Source organism: Adiantum capillus-veneris, chromosome 21 (genome assembly GCF_014529385.1).
Source record: "Adiantum capillus-veneris isolate H3 chromosome 21, ASM1452938v2, whole genome shotgun sequence".
NCBI classification, from domain to species: domain Eukaryota; kingdom Viridiplantae; phylum Streptophyta; class Polypodiopsida; order Polypodiales; family Pteridaceae; genus Adiantum; species Adiantum capillus-veneris.
Genome location: NC_140951.1, coordinates 44668525 through 44685294, shown reverse-complemented (window position 1 = coordinate 44685294; position 16770 = coordinate 44668525). Strand labels below are relative to the sequence as shown.

At 41.7% G+C, this 16770-nt stretch overlaps 1 protein-coding gene across 1 annotated transcript; it reads left to right on the top strand.

The window, feature by feature from the left end:
* The first annotated feature begins 6035 nt into the window (after window positions 1-6035).
* LOC147430872 (uncharacterized) lies at window positions 6036-7874 on the top strand. Its single transcript, XM_086494466.1, has 5 exons — window positions 6036-6170; window positions 7028-7168; window positions 7243-7336; window positions 7407-7508; window positions 7593-7874. The coding sequence occupies exons 2-5, from the start codon at window positions 7110-7112 to the stop codon at window positions 7692-7694; spliced, it is 357 nt and encodes a 118-aa protein (XP_086350592.1). The 5' UTR covers window positions 6036-6170; window positions 7028-7109; the 3' UTR covers window positions 7695-7874.
* Window positions 7875-16770: the final 8896 nt, after the last annotated feature.

The window sequence follows — 16770 nt, the reverse complement described above, 5'->3', positions numbered from 1 at the left end:
CTACCTCTGAATCCACTCTTCCCTCTCTCTCTCTCTCTCTCTCTCTCTCTCTCTCTCTCTCTCTCTCTCCTCTAACTCTTCTCTCCCCTTCCCTCTCCCTCTTCTAACTCTTCTCTCCCCTTCCCTCTCCCTCTCCCTCTCTATCTTTATTTGACTACTTACCTCTAGAGCCATGTTCCTCTCTCTACCTCTTACTCTCCTCTTACTCTCCTCTCTCACTCTCCCTCTTCCTTCGCCATTCTCTACCTCTCACTCCCCTTCTTGTCCGTCTCTCCTTCTCCCTCTCTTAGTTCCTCTTTTCCTCTCTCTATCAATCTCTCTTTGTCGTTAACTCCTCTCTCCCCCTCTCTCTACATCTAGCTCACCTCTCCCCCCATCCGTATATCTATCCATCTCTTTCTCTCTCGAGTTGGTTTGAATGTTAAAGAACTAACGCATTCTTGTAGAAACTATGCTTTTTAATTTTTGGCCCAAGTTCGAAAACTGTGTTATCCGATGGCTTCATATCTGGTGATCTAGGACTTCAAACTATGTATATACATCATCAACTGTCAAACATGAAAAAGTTAGGACTAGATCACTTTCGTGAAGAATTGGCATCATTTAGAAGAATCGGCATTTTTTACTTTTTGGCCCAAATTTGGAGATTCTACTGCTCAAATGAATTCATATCTGGTGTGTTAGGTTTCTCTACTATGTACATACATCAAAACCATCAAACATATTTGGTGTGTTAGGTTTTCCTACTATGTACATACATCAAGAACCATCAAACATTATAAAAGTTAGGACTTGATTACTCTAGAAGAGAACTCACGTTTTTTTTAGCAAAACTGACATTTTTTAATTTTTCGATCCAAATTTGGAGATGCTAGTGTCCAAATGGCACCGGCCCAACCCATTTTCTCACCTTTAGGCACTGCCATTGGCATTGTGTGTGTGTGTGTGTGTGTGTGTGTGTGTGTGTGTGTGTGTGTGTGTATGAGAGAGAGAGAGAGAGAGAGAGAGAGAATACTACAATCGAGCTTCTGGACAAGCTCCAGTTTTTGCTTTCAATGCTCAAAGACAATGCAACGAGGAAAATGATAAATTGCTTACTCTTTGAATTCAGCTTCCAGCAAGAAAGAAGTGCTCAGCAAACAGAAAGAAGTGCTCAGCAAACAGACAGAAGTGCTCCCGCCAAGGCAACGTTGTTGTCCGCAAAGAGAGAGAATTACTCCAACAAAAATAGAAAGATGTGCTCCTTCGGGTTGAAGATGTTCGTGAGGGAGAAAGAGAGAGAGAGAGAGAGAGAGAGAGAGAGAGAGAGAGAGAGAGAGAGAGAGAGAGAGAGAGAGAGAGAGAGAGAGCGGAAAGAGTAGAAAGGGTAGGTGGGAGAGAGAGAGAGAGAGAGAGAGAGAGAGAGAGAGAGGGAGGGGGGGGGGGGGGGGGGGGGGGGGGGGGGGGGGGGGGTAGGGGTGGGGCTGGTGAGCAAGCGGACAAAGAGCAGGTAGGATGGATATATATATATATATATATATATATATAAAAGAAAAAAACACACCTTCAACACTAGCGATATCGCTAGTGTTTGAGGTTTTTTCTGTTAATATAGTTGTAGTAAGTTTTTATTTTTTTTCTAAAAGAAAAACACCTTCTTGGCACTAGCTATATCGCTTGAGGTGTTCTTTCTTTAAACAAAATAGACAAGCCAAAGGCTCTTTAACCAGGATCTAATAACGAAAACCACTTGAGGTGTTTTGTTGAAACAAGTGATAAAATCACAAGGCCTGCCATGGAAATGATTTGTGCTTATAAAAAATGTAAAGCAAAACTTAACCAGGAAAGAGAGGCAAGTGGCAATTCATTGAACTTAGTAGCACATGGCCTGGAAAAGCCAAAATTTTAGTTGGAAAGCCCTCGCGGGGGGGGGGGGGGGAGGGGAGGTGTCCCCTTCGATGATCTTTGGTCTTTTAATGGAGTTTATTTTGATAGTAGTATATATGTGGTTGAATGATCGACCATAAGCAAAATCTTGTGCCACAAATGTAATGAGATTGTTGGCTTCTCACCCAAATATGGTCAAGCATTGAATTATAGATGGTTGTTGTTTCTTTAATTTGTTGCTGATAGTTGTTTGAATGAAGTAGAACTTATAAATGTTGGTATTGGGTGTTTGTAGTGGCGATATCAATGTCTAAGTCTCCTAATATGATGCTCAAGTTTTTTTGTGTCATTGTCTTGTATCAAGCGTTGGAGTTATGAAAGAAGTGTACTTATTGGTGTCTTGGATGACTTGTACACATTTATGATATGGATATGAGTTGAAGATTGATTTTCGAAAGAGAAAGTGGCATCCAATATTTCAAGTCCCAGTCTTGAGATAGCTTTTTGGGTTATGGATTGAGATAGCTTTTTGGGTTATGGATTGAATGCATGGATTATGGAATATGGATAGACCATAATCATTATAATGTTGACTATCAAAATGTGTTTTATTGCCTTGGTACAAAGCCCCCTCATCAACTATTTGCCTTCCCAATGTGAGCATCGTTGATAATATTTTGAAAGAGACCCTCAATCATGTCAACTTATTGCATACTACCATACCTCAATAGCTTTTGGGAGACTCTTTCTTTGCATCTAGTCGAAAGAATTCTTGACTTGCCCATTTTGGAAGCTCTTCAATGACTTGTACTTGGACACATACATATTGAACAACAAGTACGTATTGACCACTCACCTTAAGTGACTTCTTGACCCTGCCCCTATTCATTATATCTTGCAAATAATGCATTCCAAGAGACGGGCTCTCAAATAGGCTTGCAAACGACTTTATATTAAACCAATCCAACCATTTCAAGAGTCTAGATTGTACAGAAGAATATCAAGAGACTCTAAAAGACCAACATTGAGTTGAAAACAACCACACCTCTTGCCCATGAGCGTATTCTGCAATCAATGCATTCCAAGAGAGCCATCCCAAACACCTTCAGAACCTTCTTTCACAGATTTTTAGCGAGGTCCCAGTAGAAAAAACACATTTAAATTTTGACATCTATTATTAAATTTTTAAATAACTTTGATATGAAATTATATATGTTACATTTCAGAAAAAAATCCTCGCTCTATTTCATTGAAAATAGCCCATGCTTCTTGACCCTGCCCTGCTAGGTGCATGTTGCAAAAACAATTCATTCCAACAATCAGATCTTAAATTGGAATTTCACAAAGCAACTGCACATTGAGTTCAAAACAACATAACACTCCGGCATTGACCAAACTCCTAACATCTTGTAATCAATGCACTCTACGGGATCACATCCCACATAGGGAGCTCTCATCAAACAAACTTTGCGCTTTCAAAATACCTCTTCAACAATCATAGCTTTCTTCAAGACCACATCCTAACCAAAAAAAAAATGCCATACAAATTGCTTGTTTAAACTTTTCACTTTTTCAAAAGCACACCATATCTGACACACACGTCATGCAAGGAACCACATCCCACATTGGAATCACTCATCAAAATTTTCTTGTCCTAGCAAAAGTTCACAATATTTAACATAGATGTCGTCCGTCTATCAATGCATTCTAAGAGACCAAATTGCATGTAAAAAAATCTAAGAGACCACTTCAGCATTAAGGTGAAAAAATATTGTGTTGCTTGACCCATGAGCCACATCCCAAGTAGGAAGCGCTCAACAAAATTGTTTGCCTCTGCTCATGCTCATCCATGCAGATTCCTTGCAAAACATGACTGGCCTTCAAGATGCAAGCATAGGTGGTTTCTTTTGGAGAGAACTCATCATTTTTGCATGCAACATTCCCACCAGGAGCAATGTATTTAGTATATTGACTCACTATCAGCTAGGCATGTGGCCTCCTCAAATATCAGACATGGAAGGCAAATGATGACCCACACCTTTAAAATGAAAGCATAGGCAAGTGCTTTCAAAGAGAGGCTAGGGCTGACCTACTCTGTTCAAAATCTGCTCCATTGTTTCATACATGACTGTGGAACACGTACTCCACAAAGCATCGACAAAGAGAAACTCCTCTGTCAGTGTCAAGGCAGCTCAACATTGGACAACATTAGATAGCATGGTTCATGAGAAAGTTGAGGTGACACGGCGAAGAGGTGAGGTAATGAGATGAGCACGGGAAGAGGTGCTTGAGACTGCTTAATGGGCAGAGGTGGCAAAGAGACAACATATGGGACTCTAGGAGGGAGAGAGGGATAACATGTGGACATAGATCAAGAGAATGTACCTGAGGGCTCTAGGGACCAAAGAATCCCATGCATGCGAGATCGAGTCCCTACCCAACACTACATAGTGGTCAACACTACACAAATTCGTCAGCATGTTTCACTGTTGGTAGCACTCCTTTGTGGAGCATGCTCTCCATTTCGGTTCTGCATCTTGAAGCCAAGATGTGGGGTCTACAAGACTTGGATATGAAAACAAGCGGCACTATTGAACCTGAGTAGATTCTTGACCCACTTTATGCAGGGGGAGACTCGAGCGAGAGCTTGAAAGTGGCAGAGGCACCCGTGCTGGCAGCCGTCTTCTATTCGAGCTATCCACAAATGACGGATTCAACAATGGCCCCACACTAGCAACCTCAGCGTGCATTCTCTCGCCCTATGGATTCTCTCCACTTCATGTCTCGACCTCGTACAGGCCCGCTGTAGCGGCAATCCCATGTCTTCCACTCATGCTCTCTTGTGGTACTCTTGGGAGTCCCATGCTTATGACCCACCCCATGGATCTTGCTCACCATGACCGTCGTTAGCTGGCACTTAAAGCACCTGCAAATATTGTAGCCGGTACATGATCCCATCTGGTAGGAACTCTTCTCCCCTCTTGCAGCTTCCTCTCATGCCCATGGGCTTTGCCTCCTTAGCATTATCACCCTCCCTCTGTGCGAGTCTTAGAAAGCCTGCAGGCAGCTTTCCTATTTCCCAATTTCTCTTTCCACCTCAGCCACACTCGCAAGCATGCTTCTCTTCTACCACCCCAAAAGGACCTTAGCAGGTATGGCATCCTTTACTCTCTCTCTCTCTCTCCTCCCCAAACCCCCCGAAGTTGGCCCTGCGTAGCAACAGAGCATTGTAGACTGTAGTCAACTCTCTCTCTCTCTCTCTCTCTCTCTCTCTCTCTCTCTCTCTCTCTCTCTCTCTCTCTCTCTCTCTCTCTCTCTCTCTCTCTCTCTCTCTCTCTCTCTCTCTCTCTCAAAGTCGCCCCTGCATAGTGGTCGAGTGCTACAAACTGTAGTCGATACACTACATAGCACGTTAACCCTGGCAGGCTCGCAGCTTAGAATGATGTAGATGATGCAGGCATGAAGAAAATGAGAGAGAGAAAGAGACGGGATGTCCGTAATCAAGGGAAGAGAGAGAAAGAGGTGAGGTCAGCCCGTAATCAGGGGATGAGAGAGAGAGAGGACAATTCATAATGGCCTCAAAAACCTCACCCCACTTTATGCCAACCATCCACCTCCCAAGACAAAGGTATTCAAAGCGACGACGTCCCTCCCCTTTAAGTGCCACGGGGTCATAAGCATGGGATCAACGACGCTCGTTCAAAAAGAGGAGGCGCACGCAATCTGGCCCGTCGATCTTTAAAAACTAAACTCGAGATCCCGAGTTTAGTTTTTTTCCCGAGTTTAGTTTTCAGCAGATTGCACCTAATTCAAAAATTGGAGAGGGTCTTTGAATTAGAGAGTTCGTTTATCAAAAGCGGGAATGTGAGCACACAGAGAGGAGCCTCAAGTTGAGAGAGAGAGAGAGAGAGAGAGAGAGAGAGAGAGAGAGAGAGAGAGAGAGAGAGAGAGAGAGAGAGAGAGGGGGGGGGGGGGGGGGGGGAGGGAGGGAGAGTCTTCTCAGGTAAAGAAGGAGGGATCCCACGGTACTTACTAGGCGCTCAAACCGCTATGCAAGCACGCTGAAAGAGAATCCTGTGGATGGCTTCCGGCAAAGCAGCAACTCTCCATTGAATCTAGTGGAAGAAATGGAGGAAGATGACTCGCCTACTCTCATGGCGTATAGTAGGCGCTCAAACCGCTATGCAAGCAGGGTGAAAGAGGATCCCGAGGATGGATTTCGGCAAAGCAGCAACCCAGGATTGAATCCGGTGCAAGAAATGGAGGAGGATAACTCACCTTCTTCACATATCGATCCGTCCCAGGTGTGTGTGTGTGTGTGTGTGTGTGTGTGTGTGTGTGTGTGTGTGTGTGTGTGTGTGTGTGTGTGTGTGTGTGTGTGTGTGTGTGTGTGTGTGTGTGTGAGAGAGAGAGAGAGAGAGAGAGAGAGAGAGAGAGAGTAAAGGTGTATATATGAGTATTGGAGAGAGAGATAGAGATAGAAAGCACTTCTGTGTGTGAGAGAGAGGGTGTGTGTGTGTGGAGAGAGAGAAAGAGACTTTCTGCTGATTATCTAGAGTTTGTTTATTGTGAAAGAAAATAACTATTTCAAATGTAACCAAGATGAATTTGGGAGGTGGTGGCGGTATTGTTTAGCTTCTGAAGCATGTATAAGAAAACGTCAGCGTTTTGAGAAGAGAGTGGATATGAAACGCCACCTTGAAAGAAAGCATCAATGTGAAAATGTAGTCATACCACCGCTTCCAATAGGTCGGCCAAAGGGAAACGCAAAAATTCACAAACCCACTTCTTCAAGGTCACGCATTCAAAGCAAGTCTCGATTTTTCAATGTTGAGCAAAAGCTTAAGAATGCTAGAAAGGCATACGAGAAAAGCAAAAGAGAACAGGGAGAGCGGGGATGGGAACTTTGTGCACATAAGAAAAAAGGAAAAATAACAAAGGAGTCATGGATAGATGAATTTGTCAAAGATGAGCTAGCATCATGGGACTCACGCATCCAAACACGAGAGAAGTTGGCCATGAAGAACTTCTTTGGTTCTCCAGATCTTGGAAGCCATAGTTTCACCTTCTTTCCAATTGTTGATAGGTAATAATAGGATTCATCATCTTTTTGTTGTAATTGGTATGTTATTAAAATTTATGACACCCTACCTATGTTCAGATCCCATTGGACTCTTATCGTTTTGTACAACCCGCATCGTCTACGTCTCGATAGACTTCCTCAAAAAAGGTCATGATTTTTAATGTTTGATTCCTTGTCCATTCTACGCTCAGCTCACGAATATCGGGATGTTCTACAAAGGTATACTTGCAGAGGTTATGTATGCTAAATAATTTTAATCGCATTGCATAAGCTTCTTGTTTTCCTTGTTTTAGAGCATGTGAACATTTTGGAAAATATTGTACGGATCAAGTTGTACAGTCAGAGCTATTGGATTTGATAAAGTCGATAGGATATGAAACTATTGAGGTGAGTAATCTACAAAATCTCAATGTATCTTTTGGCATTCAAATGTAATTTGTTTTGTTTCTTGGTGTAGATTCCACAACAGCCAAATGCTCATGATTGTGGATGGTATGTGATGAAATGTATGCGCATGCTTATTGAGGGTGGCTTGGTCGGTTGTCCGCCACGTTCTTGGGTAATCCATTTATATGTTGTTTGTTTTGTATGTAGTTATATGTAGTTGTTTATAGAATCTTTTGATGACTTGTATTTATGGCAGCTTTCTAGAAAATGGTTTCAACATGAAGATGTGGAGATATTGAAAGATCTTAGAGAATGGTTGGCCCAAGCACTTGGAGAGGTGCCATTGCAAAAGGAATAGACTATAGATTTTTTCTAGATATGTAGCTTTTAGACTCGTGTAGTGATGGTATGACTTGCTCTATGTATGCTCTTCAGACACGACTTGGCTAACAACTCTTTGGAGTTAATTTTGATACAAAACCTTAGTATGGTTTATGGTCATGGTTTTCCGTTATGGTTTATGATCATGGTTATGTTTTTTGGTGTGGTCTCTAGTTACAGTTTATGGTCATGGTATCTAGTTATGGTTTATGGTCATGGTTTCTTATGTAGTTTATGATCATGATTCTCGGTTATGTGTTGCCGACTATGGTTGTGGTGAGTGACTCCGGTTATGGTTTACGTTTGCGGTATGGTTTTGAGTTACATATCCGGTTATGGTTTGCGTTTCTAGTTATGGTTGCCGGTTATGGTTATGGTGAGTATTTCCGACTCCGCTTATGGATTGCGTTTTTTGTTTTCGTTATGGTTATGGTTTTCAATTATGGTTATGGTAAGTGATTCCGGTTATGATTTACGTTTTCGGTATGATTTTGAGTTACATATCCGGTTAAGGTGTTTATAGTTATGGTTGCCGGTTATGGCTATGGTAAGTGTTTTCGACTCCGATTATGGTTTGCATTTCCGATTATGGTTATGGTTTTGACTCCGTTTATGGTTTACGTTTCCGGTATGGTGTTGAGTTACATATCCGGTTATGGTTTGCGTTTATGGTTATGGTTGTCGGTTATGGTTATGGTAAGTGTTTTCGACTCCGATTATGGTTTGCGTTTTCGGTTACGGTTATGGTTTTGACTCCGGTTATGCTTTACGTTTCCGTTATGGTTTTGAGTTACATATCCGGTGAAGGTTTACGTTTATGGTTATGGTTGCCTGTTATGGTTATGGTAAGTGTTTTCTACTCCGGTTATGGTTTGGATTTCCGGTTATGAATATGGTTTTGACTCCGGTTATGGTTTACGTTTTCGGAATGGTTTTGAGTTACATATCCGGTTATGGTTTGCGTTTATGGTTATGGTTGCCGGTTATGGTTATGGTAGGTGTTTTTGACTCCGGTTATGGTTTGCGTTTTCGGTTATGGTTATGGTTTTGACTCCGGTTATGGTTTGCGGTTATGGTTATGGTTATCCGGTTATGGTTTACGTTTATTTCAGGTTATGGTTCTCGTTTCGACTTCGATTATGGTTTGCGTTTCCGGTATGGTTATGGTTTTGACTCCGGTTATGATTTACGTTTCCGGTATGGTTTTGAGTTACATATCCGGTTATGGTTTGCGTTTATGGTTATGGTGTGCGTTTATGGTTTCCGGTTATGGTTATGATTTCAACTTCGATTATGGTTTGAGTTTATGGTTATGGTTGTCGGTTATGGTTATGGTAAGTGTTTTCGACTCCGGTTATGGTTTGGGTTTCCGGTTATGGTTATGGTTTTGACTCCGGTTATAGTTTACGTTTCTGGTATGGTTTTGAGTTACATATCCAGTTATGGTTTGCGTTTATGGTTATGGTTGTCGGTTATGGTTATGGTAAGTGTTTTCGACTCCGATTATGGTTTGCGTTTCCGGTTATGGTTATGGTTTTGACTCCGGTTATGGTTTACGTTTCCGGTATGGTTTTGAGTTACATATCCGGTTATGGTTTGCATTTATGGTTATGGTTGCCGGTTATGGTTATGGTAAGTGTTTTCGACTCCGATTATGGTTTGCGTTTCCGGTTATGGTTATGGTTTTGACTCCGGTTATGGTTTACGTTTCCGGTTTGGTTTTGAGTTACATATCCGGTTATGGTTATGGTTATGGTTATGGTTACATATCCGGTTATGGTTATGGTTGCTGGTTATGGTTTCCAGTTATAGTTATGGTTTTGACTACGGTTATGGTTTACGTTTCGGGTATGGTTTTGAGTTACATATCCGGTTATGGTTTGCGTTTATGGTTATGGTTGCCGGTTATGGTTATGGTAAGTGTTTTCGACTCCGATTATGGTTTGCGTTTCCGGTTATGGTTATGGTTTTGACTCCGGTTATGGTTTACGTTTACGGTATGGTTTTGAGTTTTGACTCCGGTTATGATTTGAGTTTATGGTTATGGTTGCCGGTTATGGTTATGGTAAGTGTTTTCGACTCCGGTTATGGTTTGCGTTTCCGGTTATGGTTATGGTTTTGACTCTGGTTATGGTTTACGTTTCCGGTATGGTTTGAATTACGTATCCGGTTATGGTTATAGTTTGCGTTTATGGTTTTCGGTTATGGTTATGGTTTCCGATTATGGTTTTGACTACGGTTATGGTTTTGACTCCGGTTCCAGTTTACGTTTTCGATTGCGTTTCCGATTCCGGTTTACGATTTCAACTGTGTTTTCGATTTCGGTTTTCAATAATACTTCGTGTTTTTATATAGATTCACGTGAATATATTCATTCTATAAAAACTAATCTCGGGATCCCGAGATTAGTTTTCTCCAGAGAGACATCTACTCTCTGAAAGTTATAGTGTCTGGATCTAATTCCATCTATAGGAGTAGTAAGACCAGAATGTATAGTGCTTATGCAAAAATCCCATCTAAAAAAACAACTCATTTGATACCATATTTGAACGAAACTATATTCAAATAAACTTGAACATAGTAAGTCCTTGTTCGGTATACATTAGAATGACTCTTAATTGAGATGCATGTACACAAGGCATCTCCTCCCCACTAGAAAGTCGAAGAGTAAAGAACCTCTCCTCCTCATTTGAGGAACCATAGGTACAAGAGGAGATTTTATCCCAAAAGCTATTTTCATCATCACATACTTGCACTACCCTCCCTAACAAGCAATCTAAAGTCTCTTCAGGAGCATGCTTTTTTGACAAGGGAAGTAACGCCTGGCATGTATGACAGACAAAAGTGGTTTTGGAGTCGACCACCATAGTTTTGGAGCAGCAATGTGGACACCAAATTCGAGGAAACTTTTGAAAACGGACACGACTTTGTCCTCGTTGATGCTTTCGTCTAAGAACTCCGGTTTGAGATGTCGGCTTCCTTGGTATGAAAGTAGACTCCATTTGCACTCCGATTTGAGATGTCGGCTCACTTGAATCAGCCACTTTCTTCTGTGGCTTGCAACCATGGCCAAGTCGAGTTCGTGTTACATTTGCTTGTATTTGACGCACACTTCCTTGTGTAGGCATGTCCACATTTTTGGGGCACATGCTTGAGAACAATACATCGTTTGTTGTGGTGAGTTGGTTCCAAAGCGTATTCAATCCTTTTTTATCTCTTTCATGCAAGCTTTTTTGAATGAGACCCAGCATGTCTTTAAGACTTCCAATACAATCTGATAGATTCTCCACAGACACCTTCTCTTTTCCATCTTCGTCGTCCTTTTCATCAATATTTTCCGGTAAATTGTGATTCCAATGATTATCTACAGTAGGTAGAAGTTCCTTCAAATCTTCAAAACAATGAGATACTATCAATCAAACACCATAGATGTGTTTGCATTGGGAGCTCCAATCTACACAATCACAGTAGTTGCTTTGCAAGCTTACATGATACCATGAGGTTGGGTCTGATGTACTTCTTATTTTGAATAGCAAAGACATGTCATTCAATACTTGTAGGCTTGTTTGATCATGCTTGTACTTTTGTAAAATTTCCTCTCCTGCTTGTAACCTTGAGGTGTGGCTCCTTGACGAGCCACGGATAGAAAAGCGACCTGAGTCAGCTGCATAGACACAATATTAATACATAAAACTATGGCCCAACATATATCATAGAGTTAGTCTTGTACCTATCTCTTGCTTTTGCTTGAAGAAACGAGATAGTGTTCCACCCATTCAATTCCCTGTCTTAGAATCTCCCACAAGAGCGTGTATCAACTCAACTACTGATCGATTTATACGAGCATCTAGAAGTGTGTATTTAATGTATTGCCACAATCTTTCAATCAAATTTGTTGTATCAACATTTTCATAGTTGAACAATCTTCCCCACTTAGGCCACATTGCTCTCCACATGCAACTATGTCCACACCAACCATTTGAAACGTACCGTTGAACATTGGGAAATTGTGAGTACTTGCTTAGGAATACTTGATAGCGTCCTTCAAAGTCGTCTTCTGTAGCACTATGCATAAGATTGGACAAGCTTGTATAGATTTCATTTCTTATCTCTTTGGGGACCTGCATATAGATAAATCTTAAAGAATTGATGAGAGGATGAGTAGGTCATGACAATAATGCGTAAAATTTACTTACTTGTGGAAGAAGATTCTCCACCCATGCTTTCTTTACATGGAACCAGCACAACAACACTCGACAGGAGATTTGTTGCCAAGTTCCATCTTCACCAATGGCCCAAGAATGAGGATCCTCATTTATTGCCGCTAAGCATGCTTCTAGTTCTTGCTGGGATTTATCAATTACAATTGCACTTGGACGGATACTACCCATTCGAGAGAAAATTAGACTTAACGTCCTTTCTAAAGCATAACCTCATGGCGAGAACCCGGATCACATGTGCACATCATAAACCATATGGGTAGGCCATTTCCAAGTTGATTTGGTAAGACAGCAGCATATAATGGTAGACCATATATGTTCGTTTTGAAAGTACTATCAATGGCCCATGCATTATTATGTGAAAAACGTATCGCCATTTGCAACATCCAGTCATCTTGAATGATAAGTATAAATGGCTTATCTTTATCATCAAGAGCCTCTGGATTATAAGGTTGACAATATAAAACCTAGAATATTTCATGATGTTATTTTTCACAAAAGGACGGCAACAAAGGAGTAAAATCACAGAAAACGTGTACATACCTTATTTTGTTTCTTGAGATCCATCCTTGGACACGTCCGCTACACGTTTATGTAGGGATTTATGATCTAAATACATCAATCTTTCTATTTCCAAGAGAAAAAGTAAAGATATGTACCTTCATGGCGTACAAGATACGACAAAGAAGCAATCTCTTGGGGAATCATTAAGAACCTGAAAATAGTGCACTCAAGGAGAGATGCTTTTTGCATATGGATTTTTTCTTTGGACATAGACTAAGTCTTGCTTATACTCTACTTGAACTTTGAAGCTACAACCACACTTCTTGGATGTACGCAATCTCTTCTTGCCTCCTTTTCGTCTAGGTTCACCTCCCCTATGGCATTTATAGTCAACAATGGTTTTCAAAGAGCCATAAGTCTTTGTTGAACGTACTCGGAGCAAACTTTCCTTGTACTCAATCATTATACACTTAAGCTGCTCTTCCACATTGGTCCTTGTTGTAGTGAGTATCATGGGAGGCTCCCTATTGAGGTCCATCCTTTGGCGCCGTGATTGTGGAGCAGTTTGGTTCCTAGTGTGATTGCACTCGCATGCATTGACAAAGTCCCTAATGTAAGTAAGGGAAATGCCATGCTTTTGAATACCAACATACCATTTTGACTTCACCTCCTCTATCGTGTCATTTGTTAGGAAATAAGACGTAGCTAAATAGATAATTGAGTAGATTACTTAATGGAGAGAGACAAATTTATATACACGAGATTATAGTGTAGAGAGAGAGAGAGAGAGAGAGTACACACGATATACGTGGTTCACCCAATGTGGGCTACGTCCACAGGAAAGCAGCCACTCAATGGCTTTGGTACTTCAAAACAAGAAGTAGTTTACAAAGGGATTATACCCTTAATGGAGCTCCCGCCTTGCTTCACTCTCACCACCTCACACTCACCTTGTTGCATCAACTTCACACTATGAAATGTGTGTAGAAATGGCCTCCTTTTATAGGCCAAAAGGGCTGCCCTCTCTTATGAGAGACAGCCATGTGTAGCCGCCCTTGTGCGAATAAGTCCAAATCGGACCCTCCAATCCGCCCATGTGTGGCCGCCCTTGAGAAGACAAGTCCACTTTTGAATTCGGCCACCGGCCATTGAATTCGGCCACCGGCCACCGGCCATTGACTTCCGACCACCGGCCATTGGCCATTGACTACCGGCCACCGGCCAACCGACCGGTTGTTTTCCGACCACTTTCCGACCGTCGTCCGGCCATAATATTCCGGCGAAAAGGAATATTCCGGCGAAAAAAAGTCTCGGGGGCCTCCGCCCCCGAGGCCTTTAAAGTTGCCCCTGATTCTTGTCTGTGAAAATTTTGGTTTCCGGTGAGTGATTTTCCTTCACGCACGATGGCTTCTCCTCATAATGGGGGCCTTACAAATGTGCGCTTTTACCGTAGAAAATTACAAGGGTAAATCAGGCTCCATACTTAACAATCTCCCACTTGGAGACTGATCTCCAAACCAAACCTGTGACTGCTTTCCATTTTGGCTTTTTATCCTTGAATGCCGATTGAAGATGAGCAAAAGCTCAACTTCTCCTTGTTGACCACCTTTGTAAACATGTCTGCAGGATTTTCACTTGTATGCACCTTTCCTAGCTTTAGTTGTCCCTCTTCCAAAAGAGTGCGTATGAAGTGATATCTCACCTCAATGTGCTTTGTCCTTGAATGAAAGGCTGAGTTCTTCGCAAGATGGATAGCGCTTTGGCTATCACTGTACAAGACACAATTGTCTTGTTTGAATCCAAGCTCTTCTAAGAATCTGTGAAGCCACAGAATTTCTTTGCTTGCCTCCGTCATTGCTACATACTCTGCTTCCGTGGTAGAAAGTGAAACCACTTTCTGCAGCTTTGAAGCCCAGCTTACTGCTGTGCCTCCAACCGTGAACACATAGCCAGTAGTGCTCCTTCGAGTATCTTTGTCACCTGCCATATCTGCATCAGCATACCCTTCTAGAAAAATATCAGTTCCTCCAAAATACAAAGCATTTGTTGTTGTCCCTTTTAGATACCTAAGTATCCACTTCACAGCTTGCCAATGCTCTTTACCTGGGTTGTCCATGAACCTACTCACAACTCCCACTGCATGTGCAATGTCTGGCCTTGTCCAGACCATAGCATACATTAGAGAACCTACCGCTGCAGCATATGGAACTTTAGACATATAGGCTATCTCCTCTTGTGTCTTTGGACACATATCCTTCGTTAGTTTAAAATGACCAGCCAAAGGTGTAGAAACTGGTTTTGCATTTTGCATTGCAAACCTTTCTAGTACCTTCTTGATGTAATCTTCTTGAGATAGCTTTATTGTCTTCTTCGTCCTGTCCCTTGATATTTTCATACCAAGTATCCTCTTTGCAGCACCTAAATCTTTCATTGAAAAAGATTTGGACAGCTCCTCTTTTAGGTCTTTGATGTCCTGCATGTTAGCACTTGCAATCAACATGTCATCAACATACAACATTAGGATGATGAATTTCCCATCTCCCAAATTCTTCGTGTAGACGCAGTGATCCGAGTTGCATCTTGTGAATCCATGATCCAACATCCATCGATCAAACTTCAAGTACCATTGTCTTGATGCTTGCTTTAAACCATACAAGCTCTTCTTTAATCTGCAAACCATTTTCTCCTTACCTTTTACTTCATACCCCTTTGGTTGAAGCATGTAGATTTCCTCCTCTAAGTCACCGTGAGGGAATGCCGTATTTACATCCATTTGCTCGAGATTTAGATCATGAGCAGCCACAAGGCTTAAGACAAGCCTAATTGAGTTCATTTTTACAACAGGAGAAAATATTTCATTGAAGTCAATACCTTTCTTTTGAGAAAAACCTTTTACCACAAGCCTAGATTTGTACCTTTTCTTCCCACCTTCTTCTTCCTTTATCTTGTACACCCATTTGTTTTGAAGTGCCCGCTTACCTTTAGGCATTTCAACCAACTCCCATGTTTGGTTCTGATGTAGTGAGTCCATCTCCACTTGCATGCTCTTCGTCCATTCTTCTTTGGATTCATGTTGCATAGCTTCTTCATATGATTCCGGCTCTCCAGAATCTGAGATCAAGAGATGGTTGAAGGAAGGAACAAACCTTTCTGGAGGTCTACTTGCTCTTGTAGATCTTCGGGGAATAGGTTGAGGCTCCTCATTTGGTTGATGTTGTTGCACATTGTCACCGTTTGCAGTCCTTGAGTCTTCACCGTCCTCAAGCTCCATGTACTCATCACCTGTTTCTTTTGTTTGTTTTCTTTCCAAGTAATCTTTGTACATATTTTGTTCATTAAAAATTACATCCCTACTCCTTAAGATTTTACCATCTTCAGGATTCCATAGGCGATACCCAAAGTCTCCTTCTCCATAGCCAATGAAGAAACACTTTTTGGACTTTGCATCTAACTTTGATCTTAGGCTTCTATCTATGTGCATGAAAGCCTCACACCCAAACACTTTGAGAAATGCATAATTCACCGGTTTACCTGTCCATGCCTCTTCTGGAACTCCCCCATCCAATGCCGTTGAGGGTGACCGATTGATTAAGTACACAGACGTACTTACAGCTTCCGCCCAAAGTTCAAGCGGTAGGCCTGCATGTAGCCGCATGCTTCGTGCTCGTTCCATAATTGTCCTGTTCATCCTTTCCGAAATCCCATTTTGTTGAGGTGTCCTTGGGGTTGTCCTTTGCCTCCGAATTCCATTGCTAGCACAAAAGCTTTCAAAAGCTTGGCTGCAATATTCACCTCCATTGTCGGATCTGAGGCATTTAACCTTGGTACCTGTTTCATTCTCCACAAAGGCTTTCCACCTTTGAAATATGGAAAATACATCGGATTTATTCTTCATGACATAAACCCATGTTTTTCTAGTCGCATTGTCTATGAATGTTACATAGTACAATGAGCCACCAAGTGATGGTGTACTTGCAGGACCCCAAACATCAGAATGAACCAACTCAAGTTTTTTATTTTTTCTTTCATTTCCTGATTTTTGAAATTTTACCCTCTTTTGTTTACCATAAACACAATCTTCACAGAACTCTAAGTCCACTTCTTTCAAACCTGGTAGAAGCTTCTTTGTTTGAAGGATTTGCATTCCTTTGGCACTCATATGCCCAAGTCGGTAGTGCCACACCGCACTGTCAACTTCTGTAGTTGCTGCACAAGCTGAAGGTTGCGTGCTAACAGCACACAAGTAAAGTGTACTGACTTTTTCACCCTTGGCAACCACCAAAGATCCCTTTGAGATCTTCCACCGTTTGTTTCCGAATGCAATGTTGT